This window comes from Syngnathus acus, chromosome 12, assembly GCF_901709675.1.
Source record: "Syngnathus acus chromosome 12, fSynAcu1.2, whole genome shotgun sequence".
Taxonomy (NCBI): Eukaryota; Metazoa; Chordata; class Actinopteri; order Syngnathiformes; family Syngnathidae; genus Syngnathus; species Syngnathus acus.
Window position 1 is genome coordinate 1,953,788 of NC_051097.1, and position 27,608 is coordinate 1,981,395.

The 27,608-nt window shown below is 39.2% G+C and overlaps 1 protein-coding gene across 3 annotated transcripts in view; it reads right to left on the reverse strand.

Moving 5' to 3' along the window:
• The window catches only part of tln1 (talin 1), an 84,838-nt gene that overhangs the window by 46,704 nt on the left and 10,526 nt on the right, over positions 1 to 27,608 (reverse strand). For 2 of the 3 annotated variants that reach the window (XM_037265765.1, XM_037265763.1), the window contains exons 2-18: positions 21,430 to 21,482; positions 20,098 to 20,260; positions 18,606 to 18,703; positions 18,379 to 18,508; positions 18,145 to 18,297; positions 17,827 to 17,969; positions 16,623 to 16,750; positions 16,489 to 16,549; positions 15,209 to 15,313; positions 14,973 to 15,128; positions 13,544 to 13,645; positions 12,109 to 12,185; positions 5,173 to 5,353; positions 3,665 to 3,778; positions 3,447 to 3,555; positions 2,354 to 2,562; positions 1,589 to 1,687 (exon numbers count right to left, since the gene is read on the reverse strand). In XM_037265765.1, coding sequence (XP_037121660.1) covers positions 1,589 to 1,687; positions 2,354 to 2,562; positions 3,447 to 3,555; positions 3,665 to 3,778; positions 5,173 to 5,353; positions 12,109 to 12,185; positions 13,544 to 13,645; positions 14,973 to 15,128; positions 15,209 to 15,313; positions 16,489 to 16,549; positions 16,623 to 16,750; positions 17,827 to 17,969; positions 18,145 to 18,297; positions 18,379 to 18,508; positions 18,606 to 18,703; positions 20,098 to 20,227 — 1,995 coding nt within the window. In that variant the 5' untranslated portion in view covers positions 20,228 to 20,260; positions 21,430 to 21,482. The remainder of the gene's footprint in view (positions 1 to 1,588; positions 1,688 to 2,353; positions 2,563 to 3,446; positions 3,556 to 3,664; positions 3,779 to 5,172; positions 5,354 to 12,108; positions 12,186 to 13,543; positions 13,646 to 14,972; positions 15,129 to 15,208; positions 15,314 to 16,488; positions 16,550 to 16,622; positions 16,751 to 17,826; positions 17,970 to 18,144; positions 18,298 to 18,378; positions 18,509 to 18,605; positions 18,704 to 20,097; positions 20,261 to 21,429; positions 21,483 to 27,608) is intronic. The other variant, XM_037265764.1, reaches the window with a different exon arrangement.

Below are 27,608 nucleotides of genomic sequence, written 5' to 3' on the forward strand. Positions count from 1 at the left end.
ACACTTTCGGGGTTAGAAGCACCGGTGTTTACACAAAGGACGAAGATTTCGATGGATTTATTGATTTGGAGTTACACGGATGGGTCGATAAAATTGTTGTTTGTATTATAGTTTGATATATAGTTTATATATAGTTAGTATATGGGCCTGTGGAATAAGTTGAATTGCAACTGATTTCAGCGTCGCACCGCACACACTTCCGGAGTTAGAAGTGCCGGTGTTTACACAAAGGACGAAGATTCCAATGGATTTAATGATTTGGAGTGACACAGATGGTTCAATAAAATTGTTGTTTATATTATTGTTATTTGATACATAGTTTATATCTAGTTATATGGGCCAGTGGAATAATTTGAACTGCAACAGACGACGAGTCCGACGTCAGCGGCACACCGCACACGCGGCATTGTTTACACAAAGGACAAAGAATTTTTCTGGATTTAATTATTTGGATTGACACAGATGGTTTGGTAAATGTGTTCTTTATGTTATAGTTATTTGAACCACTGTTATTGTTACGTCAGCCCCGTTCTCAGCTCCTCATTTGTGTTTATGTCACGTTAGCATACCGTATCGTTTAGCCTGTTGTTGCTGGTTCATGTCTGTTCTTGGTGTTGGATTTTGTCAAATAGATTTTCCCCAAAATGCGACTTAAACTCCGGAGAGACTTACATATGTTTTTTTCCCTTTCTGGTGCACTTTGTGGCTGATGCGACTTGTACTCCGCAGCGACGGTAATAGTTTCAAACATGTAAATACTATATTAATAGTATATATGACATACAGAAAAGAATTTATGAATAATATAAATATAAATATGATGCATGTGTGTGTGTGTGTGTGTAACATATGTAGATATAGCTAAAGTATTCATACTGTAAATATGTTTTTAGAACTCTTATTATTATAACAACTTTTTTTAATAACAAGGTACAAGTATACGTACTGCAATTGTGTGGGCATTCCCTGCCTTCTGCTGGCATGCGGGCAACTTTCGTGCCATAATTCCTCAATTTAGAATTTTTATTTAGAATTTTTGATTTTTTTGAGGCGACTCGGTAGAGCAATGGTTAGCACGTCCGCCTCGCAGTTAGGAGGGTGCCGGTTCGATTCCACCTCCGACCCTCCCTGTGTGGAGTTTGCATGTTCACCCTGTGCCCGCGTGGGTTTTCTCCGGGCACTCCGGTTTTCTCCCATATCCCAAAAACATGCTTGGTAGGCCAATTGAGCACTCTAAATTGCCCCTGGGTGTGAGTGCGAGTGCGGATGGTTGTTCATCTCTGTGTGCTCTGCGATCGGCTGGCAACTGGTTCAGGGTGTCCCTCGCCTACTGCCCGATGACTGCTGGGACAGGCTCCAGCACGCCCGCGACCCCCGTGGGGACAAGCGGTATGGAATAATGGATGGATGTATTTTTGGGGGGGGGGGGGGGGGGGAGGGCAATCCACGATGTACTGAAGCTGCGATAAATGAACCGCGATATAGCGAGGGATTACTGTATAATAGATTTATGAGTACGAGTATAAAATCATAAATACAATAATCTGAACTTTTTAAAGTATGAATTTAGAATTTAAAATATAAATACCTGGAACTGTGGATCAGTGTCTGTCTCTCCAATGTGTGATAGTAGTTCTCCACTGGCCTGACCCACATTTCCTGCAGCTTGCAGCAGATTCTGACGAGGCTAAAACCAAAACAATTGTTTTGTTATTGACAAATTCAGAGAGAGACAAAAACAAACGGTTTTTGACAGCCTGTACTGTGCAAAGGTTTTAGGTCACCATCAGATTTGCTGTTTCAATGACTTCTTTACAGTAGTCATTTTGATATAGTAAAATGTGAATGTAGGACCAATAGAGTTAGCAAGATAGGCAGGCAGCGGCAATATTTCATCCAAAAGGTCGTGGGTTTTGGAACCAGAGGGTTCAATACTGCTGCGGATAAAAAATAAATTGCAACTGATTTTCGGACAGATACTAATCTGCTTTCCGATTATTGTCGAGATGACCTTTAGTGAGACCGGGAACTAGACAGACAGTTCAGGGGCGGACTAGACTAGCAATTCATCTCTCTTATCAAAGATGGAGAGAGGCCAAAGGCACAGCAATGGGTAGAAATCGGTCTCTTGGCAAAGCCAAGGACTTTTAGATGATTTGTGGAAGCAGCTCTGGTTTCGAGAAACCACCACAGTAACATCCTTGAGATCAGACTTGTTTTCCTGTCGGAAACAACACAAGTGTTCATGCTGGAGCTCAATGAGCCATCCATCGGTCGGTGGATTTTTAAAATAAACGGGACAGTTGTCAGGAAGCAGACTGGCACCTCTCCAAAAATGGTTTGATTTTTATACCTCTATGTTTGCAGGCTGCGCAGTCTTCAACATGTCAGAGACAGCACAGGCCAAGTTCTTGGCAGCACCGAGCAGCTGTTGTCCATTTCCTCCTTCATCCTCCATGAGTGCTGCCAATAGTTTGACACCCTTTGACATCTCAGTGAGATTGGAGGAGATGGTGGTAACGGCACAGCCCACTGCTGTGTAGTCCGTCTCTGCTGGGTCACCTGTGGACAGACGGGCACATGGATCAGCATCTCTTGAACACAATGTGAATACTTTTAAATAAGGGATATCAGCCTTCATAAGTGGATAAGTAAATGCCTACATCATTCAGTCTTTCACTGTACTGTATTGCTAATTATACCGTATTTTCCGGACTATAAGTTGCTCTGGAGTACAAGTCGCACCAGCCATAAAATGCATAAGAAGAAAAAGACATATGTAAGTCACACCGGAGTGTAAATCGCATTTTTAGGGTTAATCTATTTGACAATATCCAACACCAAGAACAGACATGAATAGGCAACAACAGGCTGAACGATACGGTATGCTTAACATTACAAACACAAACGAGGAACTGAGAACATGCCTGACGTAACATATTAAGAGTTATTCAAATAACTATAGCATAAATAACATGCTAACAAGTTTATCTAGCCATCCATGTCACCCCAAATCATTAAATCTAACTAAGTCTTCATCATCGGTGTCATAAACAACTCTGCTAACCCCGGAAGGAAAAGACGCTGCGCTTCCTCTTCTACGTGGCTCATCGTCAGTTGCAGTTCCAATTATTCCACAGGCCTAGAGCGCCCTCTAGTGGTTTAGTGTGAAAATACCATGTGAAAGGATATAATGTGTTAATAATTTCACACGTAAGTCGCTCCTGAGTATAAGTCGCACCCCCAGCCAAACTATGACAAAAACTGCGACTTATATTTCGGAAAATACGGTAGTTAGTTTACGATGTTAATGAAATAAAAACTTAAAACCACATTGTGAACTCTGACTGTGAAATGTAGCTGAACCCCAAGCACTAACACACTATGACAACATCATCTTGACAATTCGCTGGAAACATACGTCTGTTCTTAGTGAATAGCTTTACCTGCAGTGAGATTAACCATAGAGGCAGTGCCCGCTGTAATAGCATCCACCTGAGAATGGATCTCATGTTTAGACTCGTCCATCTTGTTTTTGCGCCAGGCTTGGGATGCCTTAAACACAAGAATAAAACACATTACAGTTTCAACGCATGACCCTATCTCTGTTCAAGTGCTTTAAGGTTTGATTGGAAAGTTAGAATAAAGGAAAGTGAAATCTTACAGCATCTGTCCCCAGGGGAGGCAGGGTATCAAAGTCATCTAAAGAGGCCTGAGCAGCCTGAACAGCATGCATACTGGAGTTGATGGTACCAGTCAGGGCTTGCTGAGCTGAAGTCTGCAAACACACAAACATCCTCATATCACAGTGTAGTGTGTTCCCACTATAGCTTTTCTATCTAAACATTCTTTACAAGGAATGTCCAAAATATTACTTGGGGCCATAAATATAATAAAAACAATACACTAGTATGTACCAATTGAAAAAAGTAATGATAATAAAATGGCATGAAATAAAGCTTTTCTATATATGCAATGATGCAACTTTACTTTACTTACAACTTAAATGTAATAACATTTCTCTCCATAATAAAGAAAACCCCACAAAAAACAAAAAATCCCTGACAATTCTGTTTCAGAAGCAAACTGGTTTGACCCATTTTCTGCTCCGTATCATGCTTATATTAATCTTTAAGTAACTGTTTTGAAAATTGTCAGCTTACTACAGATACTGCATCTCTTGTAGTGGTTCTGAATGTGGAGATATGATTCTGGTGCTACTTGAGATCTCAAATTATGTTTCATTTCATAAATAGCGATCGAATCCACATGGTCCATTCAGTTGTGTTTTCTTTCACATACTGAGAATGTCAATCGCTTTAGAGGTCACAAATTACAATAACATACACACACATACAGCGATACCTTGACCTTAATGTTTAATTTGGTCATTGATCAACTGTGGGATAAGAAAGGAACGTCTAGTCTGACTATTCAAAAAACACTGTCTTTCTTGTTCCCTGTTTGGACTTAGAAAAGCACCCTAAGCTTGATGGCACATTTTAACAATGCTATGCATGTTTTCAAGGTGCACAATACACAAATGTGATTCAAATAAATCTTCTATACAATCTATGTGTTCCCCAAAATGTTATTGGAATCAAAAAGTTTGAAATGTGACAAAACAGTTACAATGTTATGTTAAAATCATTGGGGGTTTTCTAGAGACGACAAAAACTTGTAATGTTATGAGAATAAAATTGTGCTGTACTTGTTCGAGGAAAAAAGTAGTCTCCAGTCAAAGTTCATAACGCCTTAGAAATACTGGGTTGAAAACAACCCAATTTGGATTGGTATTGTTTTTGCACTAAACAACTTTTTTCGTACAATGCAGTTCAACAAATTGGGTTGTTTTTTGCAAAACAATCCAAAGTTGGATCAAACTGACCCAACTTTCTGAGCCGGTCCAATTATTAGCCCAGCAGGGTGTATTTAACAAGTGAAATTAAAAAATACAGGTTCATTACGTATCATATAGTTGTATGTTATTCTAGAAAAGACACATTTATTCTCTTACAACAAATGTAACAATAAAAAACAAAGCCTTTTGTTCCCCCCCAAAATGCAACTTGAGTTTGAGAAACATTAAGTCAGTTCACACAGGCAGTTCACACAATATGCAATTGTTTTAGTCACATGTGCCGTTTAGTGTTATAGTAAAGTTGACTTTACCAGAGGAGGCATGTGTCCTCTGTGCATTTGTCCACTGGTGATGTGCTGTTTGGCCTGAGGCATGGAGCCCATCTGGAAACTCTCTGGACCACCGGCTCCTGAGCGCATAATGGCTGGCAGAGCCACAGAGCCTGTTTCTACCTTACCCACTTTGTTGAACTGCTGCTGCAACACTGTGGACCTGAAGTGATGCAAAAAAAAAATTAGGAATTTGCTCCTTGGTATTATGACAAGATGGACAGTAACATTATGGCAGTGTTTCCCAACCTTTTTTCATTCACGGCACACCTTTTCATTGGAAAAAATCTCGAGGCACACCACCAACAAAAATCTGTTTGGTGTTTGGCTATATTAAAATCAGTTATATTACAACGAAAGACGTAAAGTCCTATTCCTGTATACCGTAATTTTCGGGCTATAAGTCGCGTTTTTTTTCATAGTTTGGGTGGGGGGGGGGCGACTTATACTGAGGAGCGACTTATATGTGAATTTTTTCAAACATTTTCAAAAAAATAAAAAAATAAGTGAAACTGCGATAAACGAACCGCGATGTAGCAAGGGATTACTGTAATTTGAATTTCAAGCGACGTCAGCAGCGCGGCGCGGCGGTTGTTTACAAAAAGGACAAAGATTGATCACGAGATGACGAAGGGCCCCACGTACTACCGGCATCATTAGCGGCTTTGTTTGTAAGTGACACGGAGGACGAAGAGTTTGAAGGATTTAATGATTTGGAGTGACACAGAAGGTTTGAAAAACTATTATGGCTTTTACGCATGCCCGGTCCTACTCTACGGAGCTCTCTTCAACCCCCGTGGATGGAAGTCTGGGGCCGTCGCTCGGCCGGGTGGCTGTCCGGGACTGTGGATGGGGCTCGGACATGGCTTTTATGCACGCCCGGTCCTACTATACGGAGCTCTCTTTCACCTCCGTGGATGGAAGTCGGGGGCCGGTGCTCGGCCGCGTGGCTGTCCGGGGACGGTGGATGGGGCTCGGACACGGCTATTACGCACGCCCGGTCCTATTCTATGGAGCTCTCTACCACCTCCGTGGCTGGAAGTGCCACCTCCGGGGATGGAAGTCCACGCCGCCACACGCCTGGAAGTCGACGCCGGTGCTTGGGGCCGTGTGGTGGTGAACTATTTATGTTATAGTTATTTGATATATTTTATTTCGTATAGCAACTTGTACATGTTTTTATCGTTACAGTTCAGTAGTTATTGGCTCGTTGAACTCATGTTTTGTTAAATAAAGAGCCGTTTACCAAACCCACGTCTTTCCTTGTACTTTGTTAACGCTACAATATAGTTATATACTAGATCTGTGGAATAACGACGAGGCTGACGTCGGGGCGCACGCGCGGCGTTGTTGACAAAGGACGAGGAATTTGATCGATGGATTTAATGATTTGGAGTGACACAGATGGTTTGATAATATTATTGCTTATATAATAGTTATTTGATATATAATTCATATATCGTTATATGGGCCTGTGGAATATTTTGAAGCGCAAGCGCCGTCAGCGGCGCGCACCCATTGTTGACAAAGGACGATCGATGGCTTTAATGAATTGGAGTGACACAGATGGTGTTATAAACGTGTTGATTATGTAATGGCTTTTTGAATAACTCTGAATGTTACGTCAGGGCCGTTCTCAGCTCTTAGTTTGTGTTTATGTCACGTTAGTATACCTATCGTCTAAGGAGCTCTCTTCCATTTCCGTGGCTGGAAGTCCACGCCGCCACACGCCTGTAAGTTTGTTTTGTTAAATAAAGAGCCGTTTACCAAACCCACGTCTTTCCTTGAACTTTGTTAACGCTACAATATAGTTATATAGTAGATCTGTGGAGTAACGACGAGGCTGACGTCAGGGCGCACGCACGCGCGGCGTTGTTGACAAAGGACGAGGAATTTGATCGATGGATTTAATGATTTTGAGTGCACAGATGGTTTGATAACATTATTGCTTATATAATAGTTATTTGATATATAATTTATATATCGTTATATGGGCCTGTGGAATATTTTGAAGTGCAAGAGCCGTCAGCGGCGCGCACGCATTGTTGACAAAGGACGATTGATGGATTTAATGAATTGGAGTGACACAGATGGTTTTATTAACGTGTTATTTATGTAATAGTTTTTTGAATAACTCTGAATTTTACGTCAGGGCTGTTCTCAGCTCTTAGTTTGTGTTTATGTCACGTTAGCATACCTATCGTTTAGCCTGTTGTTGCTCGTTCATGACTGTTCTTGGTGTTGGATTTTGTCGAATAAATTGCCCCCCAAAATGCGACTTATACTCCGGAGTAGAGATGCACCGATCCGATATCTGGATCGGATATCGGCCCCGATATCAACAAAATTGATGGATCGGGTATCGGAAAATGCAGCCGATCTGTGAGCCGATCCTTTCCTTAATCTATTGGGACGCGGGCTACGTCATACGTCAGCAGCACGTGTGCCACGGGACGCGGGCTACGTCATACGTCAGCAGCACGTGTGCCGCATGCCACGAGAGTTTTCTAAACAAACGCAAACATGGAGCGAACGAAAGAGTCAGCTGTGTGGAGGTACTTTAAACTGAACACGCCAACTAGCTCGACGGCAGTTTGTAATGTCTGCAAAGCTAATGTTGCCAGGGGTGGTGGTAGTACTGCCAGTTATAGTACTAGTACTAAGCGGAGCTTGTTTTCAGGGAGCACTTCTCATTGCTGCTTAAATGAGCATTTCAACAGGTCATGAGTGATGTGGAACGGCACCTAATGTTTACATGTTTACTATTTATTTTAATATTTGGTTACTGTGTGCTTGATCACCCTTTCTATATTTGCCCAGTGCAGTTTCAGCTGCAACATTTGTATTTTTTTTTTTAAGAAGTTTGTATCCTAATTTACTTGAATTTAAATGCTAATACACTTTATTGCTGCTGTTGCACAATTTTTGTTGCAAATAAATAGTTCATTGCATTAATCTGCTTTATCTTGTTACATTTTGTCTTAGGAATGAACTGTGTAGTCATGCCTGATGCCATTGCCTTTAGTCTTTTCTGTTCCACATGTAGAGGTATGTAGCTTGTTAAGTCAACCATAATATCGGATCGGTATCGGGTATCGACCGATATGCAAACTCACGGCATCGGTATCGGTATCGAAACTGAAAAAGTCGGATCGGTGCATCTCTACTCCGGAGCGACTTATATATGTTTTTTTTCACTTTTTTGGGCATTTTATGGCTGGTGAGACTTATAGTCCGAAAATTACGGTAAGTACTTTGTCGAGACCCGGGATCTCCTCAATCGCGGCCATTAGCAGCGGCTCTTCTTTCCTATTAAGATTGTTTGCATTTCTTATCCGCTCGGAATAGTTTAGCTGTCTTTGTGAAGACCGCGGGAACTCGTTTATTTTTACTAGCGTATACTCACACTAGCTGAGCTTAAGATAACGGTTTCGAACCAGATCTGACACTCCTTGATGTCAGGACTAAAGCTGTCTTCACTCAAAAAAGAACTCAACGGTTTACAGTATGACTAAGATAGAGGAAGAAAAGAGATATAAGGTTTATAAGATTAACATGTCCCCACTATTCAAATTAATTCAGATGGAAAAGATCAAGTCGTCAATCAAAGACGAAATTATATGATTTAGGATATTAGAAATTAAAGGAAAAAGATTGAATAGAAAATCACTGTTATTCGAAATTAAACGATTAAATGTCAGCAGTTAGTTTTAAGCCTAACACTTTTAAATAATCCCTTAATCGAAATTGAATGATTTAGGATATTAGAAATTAAAGAAAAAAGATTAAATAGAAAATCACTGTTATTCGAAATTAAGTGATTAAATGTCAGCAGTTAGTCGTGAGCCTAATGCTTTTAAATAATCCTTTAATCGAAATTGAATGATTTAGGATATTAGAAATTAAAGAAAAAAGATTAAATAGAAAATCACTGTTATTCGAAATTAAGTGACTAAATGTCAGCAGTTAGTCTTGAGCCTAACGCTTTTAAATAATCCCTTAATCGAAATTGAATGATTTAGGATATTGAAAAATTAATGAAAAAGATTAAATAGGAGTTCAATGTCAATCGAATTTAAAAGATTAAAAATCAGCATTTATTATAGAAAAAGAATAAGCAATTCTTAATTATTCTTACAAACAAGATTGAATTCACTCACCAAACTCAAGTCCTCAATATTGTCTGTTCTCGAAGTTCTCTCGATTGTAAAGCTCAAAAAGTGTATAAAAAGAGGATATATAGCTTAAAAATAAATGGCTATTTGATGGAACAAGTGAATGATCAGGTCAGCTAATTCCAAAATCTCTATAAAAATCTAATAGGCCACGGAGAAGAGAAGCGCCGTCCTAAATTGGCATTCTTTTTCTCTATATGCTTGTCCTTTTCTCTTCTCCTATCTAAAGCTCAAATTTTGACTAAGTCCAAATTGAAGATAGTATAAATTCGTTCCAACAGACCCTGGGTTAATCTAAGTAAGAATGAAAAATCTATCTTTTTATAAAGGACGTTCAGCACAATCGGACAGCATCTCGTCCCTTCGGACAAAAAGAAGCCTCGCCCTCTGTTGGATCACCTTTTTATACAGATTTGGGCTCAGTCTTCTTCCCATGACTATTTCTAAAAATAGACTGAAGCAGCCACCTGCTTGTGCAACGTGCCTTGTCTTCCGGAAGGTGACCATCTTCTCAGGGATGCTCTTGTGTTCCCAGAGATGCTCCATCCTCTTTCCCAGGGATGCTACTCTGTTCTCACGGAAGCAACGCTTTCTCAGAGATGCTTCATCGACTCCCTAATTTTCCGACGCTTAATTTAGTGTGCGATGTCCGTCGCCTCGTGTCAGCGTGACATCTGCCGCGGCCCTGCTTTCACCCATGTTCCATCAAACAGCACTCCTTCCCCTCCCTACTCAACTCTCAGTACATTCATGTGTAAGTGACACATCATTGCCATATTCATGTTGAAATGACACATTATTGCGAAATTCATGTTTAACCTTTGTTAACATTATAACCTATAACAATATGTTCTCAAATTAATTCAACAACTAATCATCTTTCGTGCACAGAATACCTTATGACAAACAAAATATAATAAGTGTATTTCAGCTTCTCTACTTGTGGTTAACATGTCACATTCTCATTTCTTAACAGTGATCATGGGCTTTTCTAGTTAGCAGATTAAAATATTCAAGCAGTTTCAATATACTATGTCAAAGCAAAATAATATAAAACCATCCAAAATTGTGTGTCCATGTTTAATCCAGAATAAGTCCTTCTAATCACTTAACAATTGTGACTACTGATCTATTATCAGGTCAAGTTAACATTAGCATCTCTGGTGAAATTATTATTATTAATTATGAATTATTAATTTGGAAAAACTAACTACCGTTTTTTTCCGTGTATAATACGCAAAATTTAACTAATTTATTGTCCTAAAATCTGGGGTGCGCATTATACATGGGTACAATTTTTTTTAAATTTTTTAAAAAATGTTTTTTTTTTATTTTTATTTTTTAAGAAAATCATGGTACTGGTACGAGTATTGATTTATGTATTGTTCTCTTCTTGTCATGTTGTGAAAGAATGTGGGTTGAATAAATACCGAAAGAACAATAGTGTGTTTGTACTGTGCTCTGGTCATTTCGTCAAAGAAGGGATAATAGTCCTCTTCTCTTCTTGACTGACAATGAATGTGATAGCTTAATACAATCAGCAAATAACAAAATGCGTATTACAGGTAATATTTTATTTCACAACACTTTGCCTTGTTCCTTTCGTCTCTGCTGTTCACTTCAAACACGCTCCATACGAACGCAATGCTCTCGTATCAGACGCTTGCTCGATCACCTGCTCGTTTGCTGTCACAATGTACCCTACACAAATCCGAAACATTTGTTGCGGCTCCGAGTCACGACGAGGGGCAAGTTTTGGTTTCCAAGGGTGTTATTATTCCTCTTCAACGTCTCTCCCATACAGAGCCGCCTTTTTCACATGTCCGCACGTCACTTTCCTCTCTTTTCATCTGATCGCGGTGGTGCCTTTACGGGCAGTCGGAGAAATCAACGCCAACAAAAAAAATACATCCAGCCTAGTTAAGACCATACCAAAGACTATAAAAATGGGACCCATTGCCTCCCTGCGTGTGTGACGATCATTGGGACTTAAAAAAAAAAAAAAAAAAAAAAAAAATTAAAAAAAAAAAAAAAAATTGGGTGCGTATTATACATGGGTACAGGCTTTTTTCCAGCATCAACATGCCATTGTTAGGGTGCGTATTATACATGGGGGCGTATTATACACGGAAAAAAACGGTATTAACCTATATTTACTCAGGCCTCCTCCTTCAGGTCTCTCATGTCAAGCTTTTGTCACCATCTTCTGGCGAAATTTAGAATTTTATTTAAGCCAATTGTCTAGGTCAAATCCAACACTTATTCACACACCATCTTAACCTCTAGGTCACTCGTCACATCGGACCACAAACGCACCACAGCTGTCATAGTGTCACTGTTAGCAAAAGCACACAGCAGCACACACATAAACTGAATATGTGCCGATGCAATACAACCGACACAACATGAAATCTCAAGATTCTCCGATTTGCCACGCATGCATGATTAGCAAGTGGCTGACCAGGCCTTGCGCTAACTGACCAGTGGTTTGGCGATCCTGTTTACAATGCGCTCCGGACTTAATATTGGACGATTTCCCACGGCACAGCTGAACATCTCTCACGGCACACCAGTGTGCTGCGGCACAGTGGTTGGGAAACACTGCATTATGGTGAAGACTCATAAAAGCCAGTTAGTCCAGTTATTATTTTGACTGTTTCAAGTCCCCAGAAATCTGTTGTATGGGTGGTTGTACTTCTTTTTTAAGAGAGAGCAAGGACACAGAGAAATGTAACACACATACTTTTTAGGGGACACAGAGTCCTCCAGCATTGTTGACTCTTCATCTCCCTCCAGCCCAAAGTGATCTTTGCTTTTTTTCTGTCAAAAGACAGAAATGGCAGTTACAATTGACCATATTGATAGAACTGTATAGTTGTGCTCCTTTCAATACACTGAAATTGGACATCAGGCAACAACTAAGTGAATATTGACACAATGTGTAAAGTTTTTATCCTGGTAAAAAAAAATATCCTTGGAATCTTGCCTTTTTATTGTTTTGCAATATCAGCCTATGCAGTTCATGTCAATGGCAAAAGAACGTAAATACACTGCTGGCAATAAATTTGGGATATTTGTCTTACAGGTGAAATTTTAGGATGAACCTGAAATGCGCTCGTCAATTTTTGATTAAGTTCCTGCTTTACGTGAATCTTCATGGTCAACTTCTTGTTAGGGAAGAACAAGTATAGTAATCAACAACATGGTATTCATTTTCTGTGCAGTGATCAGTGGTAAGTGGAGTTTCCTGCTTGTTTGAATCAACAAGGTATTTAGTATGTACTGCAGTTGAGTATTGCACATTTATTCTTCATTGCCCTCCTATTATACTGTGTGGTTTTCTGTATTGATTAGTTTTACCTGTTGTGTTTACCATGTATTTCAGAGTAAGAGCCTCTGATTTCTTTTATTACCTTGCATTGTCTTCATTGTCTCATCCGTCACTATTTTTTTAGGGTGGTAGTCAACATTAATAATTCCATCAGCAATTTTTTTTTTTTACCAACGTTGCACTTCATTTTCATTGTGCCTATATTTCATGTGGACCATGCTCCCTTTCGTCATTAAATTCTGTTTCTATTGTCTATTGTTTTGCGGTCCAGGTTTTGATGGTACGGAATCATAACAACTGACATGTGCATTGAACAATTCAGATAAGGTCAAATTCAATTAGCTTGAAAAGGTCAGAGTACATCTTAGGTTCATCCTGAAATTTGGCAAGCCAAATACTTGAGTAGTGCATGTTCATACTTGAGTAGTGTATACTCCCATCTGTTCTTACAATGTATCATGCAGATATTTGCCTTGCAGCGTCACAATTTCAACATTTCTTACAACACTTTTCACATTCAGGCACATACAAATGCTTTCCCACCATTAATGCTGATATTAATGTTAAAATATTTCAATAAGACCGATATAATGTTAACATTCAAATTAAACGACTGCACTCAATCAATTGATCAATACGCTTTTTCCAATTTCAAAAAGAAGTGCTTCACAAAATGTGAGAGAATAAATCCCTCCCACCCACCAGCAGTCAAAACACCTCACCCCACCCACCCCACAGCTCAAATCTCAAGTGAAAAAGCAGCTATAGATCAAAAATGTTTAAAAGACATGACATTGCCAAATAGGGATGGAAAATTAAGTGAATATGCAAATTTGCTGTCTGTTACCTTCTTAAGGATGATGTCAATGTAACCAGCAATAAGCTGTGCAATTTGCTCTCCCTCGGTGGTCTGCACTGAGTAGTAACCATCCTGATAGTCTCCAAAGTCCTGAAAGTAGATAAAATTGTATCATTCCTTTCTAAATGATGGCATAGTGTGCTCTCTCACATTGGAGTGGTTAACAATAACAATTATATTTGCCATTTCACAACAGACAGATGTCTGGAGTTTTTTTCCGCACTGTCAAGCAGGTAACAAAACTTTGTACCTTTTGGCAATTTCAATTTTAGTGCTTAAGAGAAATATGTGGTTGTTTTCCATTTTTAGTTTCAATATTCCTAAAATACCTACCTCTGTGGCATCATAGGGCCTTTATAGTTGTATTATTTCTTAATATTTAGCACTAGACAGTTGTCATTTCTGGAGAAATGTGAATTTTGGAATGCTGAATGGAAAAATATGGATGGATGTGGAATGACGTTAACTGATGTGAAATAATGTTGAGTGACATGGAATCATATGAAATTATGTTGAATGATACCGAATGAGGCGGCTCGGTGGCGCACTGGGTAGCACGTCCGCCGCACAGTTAGGAGGGTGCGGGTTCGATTCCACCTCCGGCCCTCCCTGTGTGGAGTTTGCATGTTCTCCCCGGGCCCGCGTGGGTTTTCTCCGGGCACTCCGGTTTCCTCCCACATCCCAAAAACATGCTTGGTAGGCCGATTGAAGACTCCAAATTGTCCCTAGGTGTGAGTGCGAGTGCAAATGGTTGTTTGTCTCTGTGTGCCCTGCGATCGGCTGGCAACCGGTTCAGGGTGTCCCCCGCCTACTGCCCGATGACGGCTGGGATAGGCTCCAGCACTCCCGCGACCCCCGTGGGGACTAAGCGGTTCAGAAGATGGATGGATGGATGGATACCGAATGATGTTGGATAATGCAGAATTACATATGGGATTATGTTGAATGATATGAAATGATATTGAATGATAGGAATGATAATTAAAATGAAATAAATCAGAATGATTGTGAATTTTTTGTGTAGATATTTTTGGCATGTTGAAAGTCATCAGCAAGATGAATTAAATGTGCTAAATGTTTTGAAATTCGAATGAGAACAATGATGTGGAACTATTGTTTGTCATTAAGATTTTTTTGTGGGATTTCCGAATTTGGCATGTAGAAAAGTGTACCCAAGATGAATTGAATGAGGTGAATGTTGCGAATTTCAAATGGTGATGAGTTGAATATGTTAAGCTGAATGTCACATTGGGACATTTATTTGTTTTCAAATAAACTACAAAACAGAAACTGCTAAAAAACTTTAAAGTCATCATTTTGATTTCCCGTTGCCATTGATGATCCATTAATGAAGAACACTGACTAATTGGGTGGATTGCCTGCTTCAAGGTAATGTCTCTCTTTTTAAAGAACTCACCAGAGTGAAACTCTTAGGTGAAGCAGCCCAACGTTTGATATTGGTCAAGTTCCATTCCTGAATCACCTCCTTTGTTTTCTCATCCACCCTCATCACACACTCTTTGGTGATGCCCAAAAGACGTGGTACCAGTTTGTTCTTGCCTTTCATTTTCTCCTACAAGATATTTAATATTAATAAATATAGAAACAATATCAGTCCATTCAGATATAACGTCAAATTACTAGTTTTCTTACCTTGACCAAAAAAAACGACACTCCATAGGTTTTAAGAGACCTGGCTAGCTTCACATAGCTGACTTTGGCCTCAATCTCTGTCATGTTTTGGCAGTTTTTGTGTGCCTGCGTAGACAACAGAACAAAATCACCATAATGCTGCATTAGTTACAAATATGTATTTGTTAAAAAAAAACTTCTGGTTGATGATTACTGTATGCAAAGCCAGTAAAAGGCTATTTCAGCTCATGTACGTAGTTCTCGGATAAAAATGCTTACAACCACATCATGAAACAGTTCATACTATGTTTGGTGAAGAAAAAAGAAATAATGAAAAAAAAAATCTAAACTTGTACACAAGGTTAATTTGACAAAATCCTCAACATTTACCTTAACTCATCTAATCTATCTGGCTATGCTCATAATATTACAACTTTACTCTCATACAAATACAAACATACAAAGCTTAAAATCTTAAAAATCTCATACAAATACAAAATTTTAATGTTAAAATAATTTTGTTTCCACAATAATGATTTCATATAAAAATAAAGTACTACAGTGATCCCTCACTACTTCGCGGTTCGTTTATCGCAGCTTCACTGCATCGCAGATTTTTCCCAGCCCAAAAAAAAGTAATAAGAGTTCTAAAAACATATTTGCAGTGTTGTACTATGTTATAAAATAAGTTGTTATAATAAAAGACTTCTGAAAACATATTTACAGTATTTACCTTGTTATAAAAAGTTGTTATAATAATAAAACAGTCCTAAAATCATATTTACAGTATGTATACTTTAGCTACATCTACAAAATGTGCATAGCGCTGCTATGGTAACTTGTGACCACTAAAGGTCCCTGTTTAACCAAGGTTAACAACAGAACGTCACATCAGTTCATGTTTTACATACATGTTACACACACACCCACACACGTATAATATTTATATTTTCAATATTTATACAATATTTTCTGTATGTTATTTATACTATTAATGTATTATTTACATGTTTGAAACTATTATTTAATGTTCTAATAATAACATATGCACTGAAATGGTTTCATATACATTTATTGACACACAAAAAATTTACAGATGAGAGGGTGACCCTACTTCGCGGATTTCACTTATCGCGGGGTGGTTTTGGAACCAATTATCCGCGGTAAATGAGGGATTACTGTATATCATTTTTCTACGCCTTCGTAATAGAAAAGTGAGGCGATACAAGGTCTGAGCGCAATTTATTTGAATAGATTTCTGGTTTATTGACAAATCTGGTGAATATTGTAGTCTTTCTTACCTGGAAGATCTTTTTCTCTCCTTTGTGTTTGATGTACTCTTTGGGAAGAAACTCTTTTAAACTGTGATGTATAAAGAGCAACATGAATTAGACAGCGTCTATCTAAACCAAGTTCAATATACGATAACACTCACTCTAAGAATCCAGGTTTGTGTTTAGACTCGTTGTGGTCACCAAACTGGATCTGACATTGATAACCAGCAAACTCACAGGCTTTGTCAAAGGAGACTGGATGAGACCCATTTAGAATGTCATCGCGGGCCTGTTTACAACACAAATGAACACACTTGGTTAACCTTTTAGTCAACATCAAGTAAATGGATATACCACTTGAGCTTTGTGTGCAATCTTGTCCTTTGTAATAATTGCATTATTAACCAAGCATGAAGCCACAATATAACCAGAAATTAATCCTTTATCGACTCGTTGTAGACTTTAGGGCTGTGCATGAATTAGTGGGGATTCGAATTGAGTGTGAAAAAGCAACGAATCATAATTGTAGGACTTGGATAAGACCAAATCTTATAACATTGCTGCAGGTGTTGTACCTTGAATTCATGAGGTACAGGTATGTGGAAAGTGCACATCCGTTGTGGGCGGAGGTGTATGCACATGTATGGGAAATGTTAGCCAGCTAAAATAATAAATAAAGTCAATGAATATAGTCCCTCTTAGGCAGTATCAACAAAATTGTCTTGCAGCCAACCACTCACTCTGTCACACATGGCGACCAAGGACATTAGCCACATCAGCCCAGGTGAGAGCGTCCCTCTAGTTAGCTTAGTTTAGGATGCAGTTGGTCCATGGAAACAAGATTTTTTTTTATAAAGAACACCAATAAGTGCAAAAATGGCCCTGAATTCCACCTTTGGCCACCATGCGGCACAATATCCTAGTTTAGGTAAGTAATTTTAAAGTATAAAAAAGAAAATCTTTTCCAGAGTAAGAAGGATAAGAATATACTGGTGGCTCCGTGTCTAATTCCTCATTCTCTGGTTCAGTAAATTTTTACGTACGTAGATTACAGGCTCTGAAAGGGACTTTGGGGTACCGTATGGTAACGATAGTGCTATAGACAGTGCTTGCCATTTCACTTTAACATCGAATTAGATTTTTTATCTGCTGGATTATATGTTTTGTTAGGAAAACTGCAATGGGTACATTTGGAGCCATTCGTTGCTGTCAACACAAATGGTGAATTGGGATTTTGAGCCTTGGCTCTACCTAGTAGTAGCAAGTAGCAAGCTATTGATTGCAACATTTGTTAAAATAGTGAGCAAGATCTTTTGCATAGCAACATTTCAGTCGAGATTAAAGGAAAGCGTGTGATTTGTGTACCTGTACATAGAGAAGGTTGAGCTGTACGGGGTCTCTGGAGTCAACATTCTGATCTGAATAGAAGAACTTCCTCCTCAGCAACAACATTTCTGTCTCCTCAACACCTTGTTCTCTCAAAGTTCGCCCATGGTCCAACCAGTTTACTGTGGAACACAACTTCAGTCTAACCTACCCATTTCAACATTAGCACAATACAAACAGTTTAAAATGTTAGGAAATTAAATACATGTATGCATCACATTTAACATTATTATATGTTGTCAAACTCATTCATAACATCAAGATTAATTAGATGTTGAAAGCAAATCAACATCATACATTCATCATCTGTATGGAGCTTCTGCTTTAACTTCTCCATCTTCTTGTCATCTCGGAGCAGTGTTTTGTCTTTTTTAAGCGTGCCTGTGTTCTCCTCCTTCTTCTCTTCACCAATGTCTCGCACCAGTGAGTACTCGTCATAGTTTGTAATGCCTAAAATGACAAATTCCAGCTCCGTAAGATTTTTCAGGACTCAAAGCGGTTCTCAAGAGTGAATTGTGCAAAATATTTGACCTATTCTGGCACAGATAGTCATGAGCATATCGCTGACAATTTTGGAATCATCCACCATGACGGTCTTCACGGTGCCATCAAGCATACGGATCTTCAGAGGCCTCTGCTTTTTCTTGTACTCCAGAGTGTCCTGAGAGACAAAATATTATTCAAGTATAAATGTGCCGACCGTGGCTCAGGCAGTAGAGCGGGTCCTTCAGAAACTGGAGGGTTTAGGAGTGACTCACCCCATTTCTCAACATGTAGTAGTCGAGGGCTTTTCCAGCCTCTAGCCAAATGCCTTTTTTGGGGTCTTCATCAGAGAGAAACAGTCCATAGTCATTGGCTGTGAAAAAGAACAACATTGCGGATTAATTTCTTCAACTGCGTTTCTTTGTTTGTGTTTCCTGCGCGAAATGTCTGTCAGTGGTCTGTGGATGAGCTTCCTCCATGAAAGATGGATAATTCATACATGTGCTCCATACAAGATGACACAACAGTTCAAGAAAGCAAATATGGGTGTATCAATATGGATTGTCAGTCACTTACTAAATGCTGTACAGAGGCTGAGATAAACCGGAGTCAAATTCCCTGTTTGGCATGCACAAACTTGGTCAATAAAGCGAATTCTGATATATCAATATTTGTATTTCTCTGTGTAAAATAACAAGCTGGTATGGTCGATCAGTGGTGAACCCTGCACTTTATATAACAATAAATAGTACAGCGTATAAACCAGCTGATGTAACTTTGAACCAAGAGACTAATTGTGGTTCATGACAACACTGTCAACTGCCGCCCTGCAAAGTCTGTCATCAAGTACCTAAACGTTGTTCACCTAGTTTTGCCTAGCTAGCTAGGCAGTTTTGTCAAGCAGCTAGGCATTGGAGTTGGAAATGAGCCAACTCCAATGAGGAGAAAAGAAGACGTTGATAAACAGAAATAGTGCGAGAAAAATAAGAAGGAAGAAAATACCCGCCTAACTGCTGAAAAATCTTGAATAATTGACGATAAAAACATGGTTAGCTTAAAAATATTTAAGAAATATTGAACAAAATGGGTGAATCCAGGGGTGCTGAAACAGGGGTATTCAGGGGTCCATTGTGTATCTATATCTATATATACACACACACACACACACGCGCGCGCACACACACACACACCACACACACACACACACACACACACACACACACACACACACACACACACACACACACACACACACACACACACACACACACACACACACACACACACACACACACACACACACACACACACACACACACACACACACACACACACACACACACACACACACACACACACACACACACACACACACACACACACACACACACACACACACACACACACACACACACACACACACACACACACACACACACACACACACACACACACACACACACACACACACAAATGAATGAAGCTAATTTGGGTTTATCAACACAATGATCACCAACATTGGAGGCTGCTTAATTGTCTCTGCTGTTGGGTGTGGCTTCCCTTGATTGCGATCTTGTAAATGAAGGAAAACACCAACATCTGATCAAAGAACTGCAGTCATTACATTCTTGCATATTCTAAATTGTACTACAGGTATTTAATCACTCCTAATGTGTGGATATCTGTGTGTGTGTGTGTGTGTGTGCGTGTGTGTGTGTGTGCGCGCGCGCGCGTGCGCGCGTGTACGCATAGAGTAAGCAAACTCACGCTGTCCAAGTTGTGCCTCTGTAACTCTCTCCCTGATGATGCGGCAGGCATCATACACCATGGTGGAGGGCTCAAACTGCATTGTCTTGACCACATTGCCCACACCAATCTTTAATGACAAGGCCACCATGATGTCTGCTCTGCACGTCTACCCAACTCACACCTAAAAGAGAACAAATTCAGGGATGGTCAAATAAATACAGCAGAATAATTAAAAGAAATTCAACTTACCATTCTGAAAACCTTGAATCAACATCTATCTATCTATCTATCTATCTATCTATCTATCTATCTATCTATCTATCTATCTATCTATCTATCTATCTATCTATCTATCTATCTATCTAATACACGCACACACGCACACACGCACACACACGCACACACACGTAGTGTAACTCACTACAGACTAAATATATATGTTCACAGTTGGAATAGCAGAATTATCTTAAGTGTAAAATCATATGACTAATTCATTCCTTGACAGTCAGATGAGTGCAATACTAACAGATGAGATCAGCATAAACTTTTTTTAATTTCAACTGTAGTTTTATTTGTCAGAAAACTATAAATTACCTTGTCCACGCCAATTAGTTGTTTGTTATATATAACGCATACAATTAATAATTAATATTAATTTTGAATCATTTATGCTATTGTGGAAACATGTTCCTGTGAAAAGAATGCCGTCACTTTAAAAAAAAAAAAAAAAAGATGAGAGGGTTTAAAATGAGGAACTATTGTCAGATGACTTAGGACCCAGAACACGAGTTTCTTCCACAGAATGCTTAACCATTTAATTGTTACAAGTGGTACATTTACTCGCTCACTCGCCTTTTTTTTTTCATTGCAGTACGATTACTATTTAGCTTTCATATTTGATTTAGAAAAACAAGTATTATTGGCTTTTCTGGCTTGTTGGCTTGACATTGTGCTGAAGAACTATTTAAATGGAGACAGCGAATAAGCAGGTTTCAGTTAATAAGAATCTGGAAGTTGCAAGTTTTCATCAGTGTGTGGCAGCATAGGGACAACATGGAGAGACAACATTGTGGTATGGGTTACCATCAGAGTTCACATGGACAGAATGTCACAACACAGACGCCCTGACACCCTCAACATCTTGCTTTCTCTGAATCACTTCCGGTTACACTTTTTATATTCACCCTTGATGGATGGTACAGTAGCTACGGAGAAAATCTTTTTTAGTATACAGTAAGCGCATTCTGCCTCTTGGATTACAAATTTTATTTGGGAAATTTCAGGTCCTCTTATTTTTATTTGACATGACACATTTAGATTATAAGAGATGCTGGTGAACAAGGCCAGTACCTGTAAAATGTACTGGCTGCACTGTCAGTTGATGAATTCTGTCTTTCTTCTCCCTAAAAGTAAAAGAAGACAGTGCTTGATTTGCAATAAAACAAGTAATATTTTGAGTGCCTCTCTGTTCAGTTAGGGAGCTCAAGAAATACTCCTCCTCACTTACTCATTACATCATTTCCTGTTTTAAAGAGCGCTTCGATGCCATAAAAGGACATTCCAGCAGTCTACACCCCCCCATGATTCAGCTGGAAGCAGCGTATCCTGTCTGCTGTGTCTTAAACACATCTTGAGCTGGCGAAAAAACTTAAATGGTAGCTTGAGTCTTCTAAGTATTCATGTTTATTATTTTTTTGAGTCTTCTAAGTATTCATGTTTATTATTTTTTTAAGTAAACACAATAAGTAAATAAAGATAGAACGATTGGCAACGCAGTCTTGAGATTCACAAAACAATTTTTGACAACAGTCAGAATGAAAAAGTAACAACATTGTCTGCTCCAGTTACATTACTGACAAATGAGGAAGAATGCACAGTCAATACGCCAGAATAACACCTTCACCAAATGTTTGTACCGCTGTGTTAATGAAGAAAATTCTCACACTGGTCACTGAAATAAATTTGAACAAAAGACCTCAGGAGTAAGGTGGATATGTTTTACATATACTGTGGATTAACAAAAGAAAGCATACCATACTACTTTGCAGATAGTAGTTGCAGTTTCATTCAGTCTTGCTGCTTATGACATTTGAAGCTTTTACAGAAGAAATTTGGAATCTCCTTTTACCAGATGAGGGCATAAGGATCATGATGTCATTATCACAGCATGCATGACATCACTCACACTTGCAACAATAACTTGTTCAACAAAACTGGGCTTTTGCATCAAAGTGTGCAGTCATTTTTGCCTCTTAAATTGCCTTTGAAAAGTTGGTCTCACCACTAGCAGAGTGTTACCGTCATGCTATGTGTTAACGTCATTGCTATGGCTAGCGCAACCTCCTTCTTGACCATGCTAGCCAAATAAATGTTTACCTGAGACAAAAAAAAACGAAATCTTTACGCGTTTTTTTTTTTTTTTAATTCAAGGCTTAAGCCATAATTTTGTTGAATTAGATTTTCTGGTGGCTGGCCAACCCCTCCACCTGCTGTCTTTTAAAATCGCATCTGTAGAAGTCTTTTTGCTGATCATGCTTCCTTCCCTTACAGAGGGATAACATTCTTGTCACTTGTCACACTGCAAGTCAAATTCTTTCTATCAGCATCACTCAGACACATTTCACCCACTCACATCCATTCGGACCGCCTGAACTGACGGAACTGTCCATCAGTATTAGCAGAAGGATATAACTTATCTTTGCAGCCAGAAGATTTTTTTTTACATTCAAAACTGCTCCTCTGAATTGATAACTGAGGAATAGTTACTACAATACCTTTGGTCTTTGTATAAACTCTAGAAAAAATAACCTAATATGGTAGCCAGTCAATTATGTTCAAAATCGCTTGATGTGAGAGTGCACCTTTTCAAGTTTATTGTAATGCTATTTTGTAATTGTGGTGCTATCATTAAAAGGCATCGTGGAATTGTTTGTTATACATATTCTAATGATACACTCACACTGGGCAAGCCATACAGCACTCTCGCACGGTGATTCTCAACTGGTCGGTTGTGGCCCAAAAATGGGTCACAGACAAGACCGTATTGGGCTGAATATAAGACGACCCTGATTATAAGACGACCCCCTCTTTTTCAAGACTCAAGTTTGAAAAAAGACTTTCTGAACACCAAATTTGATTTTTATACAGAAAATTATTACATCTGAAACAAATGACTACAACAATATATTCGAGAGAAAAAGCATGTTATTTTGCCTCATTCAAATCATGCAAAAACTGTCTATCACATCTTAATATCTGAACATTTAAATATGTAAACTAAAGTGCAATCACATTTGTAAATGAATGGCTTCTGGTTTTTGAAATGTAAATAAATACTGTGATAAAACAACAAAATTGCAATAACTGCATTAACCATAAAAGTGAAGTCTAACTGTAACTGTAGTCTTGAAACAAATCTGAATAAGGAAAACATTGCAATGAAATAATGCAAACAGCTACCGCTATTGTTGGGGAGCCTGAGCCATAACTCGGATGGTTTTGCTCTTTTCGCCCGCGGGTGTCGGTCAGAACACAGGAGGGAAGACGTGGTTCAGTTTTGATTGCTTTACTGAATTATTGGCAAAAAGGTAACAGGCACTGTGGCTCATAGGGGCATACAGGCAAACTAGCAAAAGGGTATAGGCACACGTTTGGTCGCAAGGATGTGAGAGCAGGAGTGTGTAGTGGACATGGGTGAGTCTTTGGGAGTGAGAACGTGATTCTTGTGTGTGTGATTATTGTATGAAGCGTGTGAAGGGTGTGTGTGGTGTGTGTGCGTGGTGTGTGTGTGTGTGTGTGTGTGTGTGCGTGCGTGCGTGCGTGCGTGCGTGCGTGCGTGCGTGCGTGCGTGTGTGTGTGTGTGTGTGCGTGTGTGGGGTGAGTGGGGTTCTGCAACAGACAGAAATACAGCATGTAAGTCAATGCTCAACTTCTGACGTCACACAACACTAGTAGACGGCACACATTACATAACTAACTGCGCGTAATGGTTCCGCTATACTAAATAACCATAAATGAAATACTCTCGGCAACACACCAAACATAAGTCATCGAGACAACAAAATACATTTGCTGGCGACCGTTAGTCACCGTGCCGCTGCGTAACGGCTACTCGTACGATGCTAGGCAAACTTAAAGGAGGGCGCCGAAGATATCAATCAAACGGCGCACACAAGAAACAAACCGCGATCAGACAAACGGCACAACAGGAGACAGTAGTAACAACGAAATGTATATACTCACTTTGTGTCAAAGACGCACACGATCACAGCAACATACTCAGTCGATACCAGCAACCTTTAACTTACCGCTGCGCACAAGTGAATGGGTATAATATCTAGACCCCGAATGTAAGACAACCCCCACTTTTTCAGTCTTATTTCAATGCAAAAAACATCGTCTTATATCCGGGCCAAGACGGTAATACTAAGAGGCGACATTCAGTACATTTTCAAACGCTTTTTTTTTTTTTTTTAAGAACAACACATTTTAGTTATTGCTCCTATCTAAAAAATTGTGTCACAGCTTTGCAGTAATAGGAAAATGCAGGCGCTAAGTTGACAAATGTTTGGAACTACTACTCTAGTACATTTCACAACTTTATTGTTAGGAAATGGGTGTGAGGCTTGTTTCGCTTCACATAAATGCTCCGCACCTTCCTCAAGCACAGCATTCTTCCCTGGACCCAGTATAGTAGCAAGTAAAGGACTTGGTAGAGTTGCTTCTGTGCAAGGACGTGCTCATGTATGCAATGTGTGTATATAATCACCACCAGTTATTAAGACAAATCTAAATGATTTGACAAACAACAATAACCATCCATCTTGAGATAGCTTTTCAAATTCCAATTCCCATTTGTGTTTGCCTTGCCTGACACACACACAAACTGAATGGGCCAGAGTTCAATATATTCCCAGAGTAATTTGACTGTACCTCTGGATATCACTTTTGGCAACATTGGAGTGGCGTCATGAGACAAGGCACAGTGGGTCATCTGCAGAGACCAGAATTTTTATCTGTCAGAAGGTTGGGTCACACTAAATATTGAATTGTCAGTGAATGCAATTCTGGAATTGCTTGTTGAGGAAATGAAGGTGAAGGGCCAACTAATCTTGGTCAAAGTATGCTAGTGTTGACAGACGGGCAGTAGATGTGATGAATGGCTTTCCAGAATAGTGTCAATGAGATCACACAAACAGTATCTCTGTTTCATGTCTATCTCTGCCTATGACGTTGATATATAGACAGCCAGGCAGCCTTGTGCTACTGTAGCAAAATCCTAAAGCAATGCTATACTATGGCTCTCCAATTGACTGATTTGATTGATGAACTGTTTTTTGGGGGTCAAATGGATTTATTTGTAACATCATCTATGTTTGCCCCTTTACAGATTCCGTAGCCGACTGACAACGTATACTGTTTACATCAGAGCCGTTGTAATGAACTGGAATTACCCTATTTTCCCTAGTCGAGCCGGAGTCTAAGTCGCACAGCCATAAAATGTAAAGTAAAGAAGAAAAAGACATATATAAGTCTTGGGGGAAATTTATTTGATAAAATCCAACACCAAGAACAGACATGTCATCTTGAAAGGCAATTTAAAAACAGAATAGGCAACAACAGGCTGAAGGTACGGTATGCTAACGTTGCATAAACACAAACAAGAAACTAAGAACATGCCTGACGTAAGAGCTATTCAAATAACTATAGCATAAATAACATGCTAACAAGTTTAACAAACAATTCATGACACTCCAAATCATTAAATCCAACAAAATCGTTATCTTCTGTGTCCCTTATAAACAGCTCCGCTAACCCCGGAAGTAGAAGACGCGGCGCTTCCTCTTCTATGTCGCTTACGTCAGACTCATCGTCAGTTGCGGTTCCAATTATTCCACAGGCCTAGAGCGCCCTCTTGGGGTTTTGTGTGAAAATAACATGTGAAATGATATAATGTGTTAATAATTTCACACATAAGTCGCTCCTGAATATGAGTCGCGCCCCCGGTCAAACTATGAAAAAGACTGCGATTTATAATCTGGAAAATATGGTAATTAATTACATTGACGTTTGCTTCAATGGAGAAAGATGACCAGAGCTAGTGTTTTGAGTCACGAAATGAATGAAATCTCAATCAGTACTACTGCCTATCCAAATGTATGACAAATTTCACCAGAATTTATTAGTGTGAAATCATAATGTATGGCTTCTTATCCAACTACCTTATTTTTCGGAGTATAAATCGCGTTTTCTTTTCATAGTTTGGATGGGGTTGTGACTTATACTCAGGAGTGACATGTGAAATTATTCACATATTTTAACAATTCAAAAATCCGCGATGTAGTGAAACCGCGAAAAACGAACCGCGATGTAGCGAGGGATTACTCGCTAATTTGAACTGCAACTGACGATGTCAGCGGCGCGGCGCACACGTGGCGTTGTTTACATAAAGGACGAAGAATTCGATCGATGGATTTAATGATTTGGAGTGACACAGGTGGTTTGATAAAATTGTTGTTTGTATTATAGCTATTTGATATATAGTTTATATATCGTTATATGGGCGTGAGGAATAATTTGAACTGCAACTGACGACGAGTCCGACGTCAGCGACGCGGCGCACACACGGCGTTGTTTACATAAAGGACGAAGAATTCGATCGACGGATTTAATGATTTGAAGTGACACAGATGGTTTGAAAATATTGTTGTTTATATAATAGTTATTTGATATATAGTTTATATATCGTTATATGGGCCTGTGGAATAATTTTAACTGCAACTGACGACGAGTCCGACGTCAGCGGCACGGCGCACACGTTGGCGTTGTTTACACAAAGGACGAAGAATTCGATCGATGGATTTAATGATTTGGAGATGGTTTGATAAAGGTGTTATTTATGTTATAGTTATTTGGATAACAGTTAATGTTACGTCAGGCCCATTCTCAGCTCCTCGTTTGTGTTTATGTCACATTTGCATACCGTATCGTTTAGCCTGTTGTTGCTGGTTCATGTCTGTCTTGGTGTTGGATTTTGTCAAATACATTTCCCCCAAAATGCGACTTAAACTCCGGTGCGACTTATATATTACTTCACTGGTTCTTCTATATCAAACAATTTTCTTAGGTTCATTTACCTGACATGTTTCGGCGGGTTCTTCCGCCTTCATCAGAGTGAAGGCGGAAGAACCCGCCGAAACATGTCAGGTAAATGAACCTAAGAAAATTGTTTGATATAGAAGAACCAGTGAAGTAATTGAAAAAGAAAAGACAAGATGAACCTAGTACAACTGCGACTTATATATGTTATTTTCCTCTTTATTATGCATTTTATGGCTGATGCGACTTGTACTCCGGAGCAGCATGACATAAATTTCCCATAGCTTGTAACATGTACCAGGGCATGCCTAAAGCTTCATGTGGTAGACAGGCTTCTTTTTCTTCCCAACAAAAATGTCTATTAAATCTAGTAACGTACTTGGCATGTACCTGAAGCACTTTGTTCATATTTTTAGGGAAAAAGGTTAATT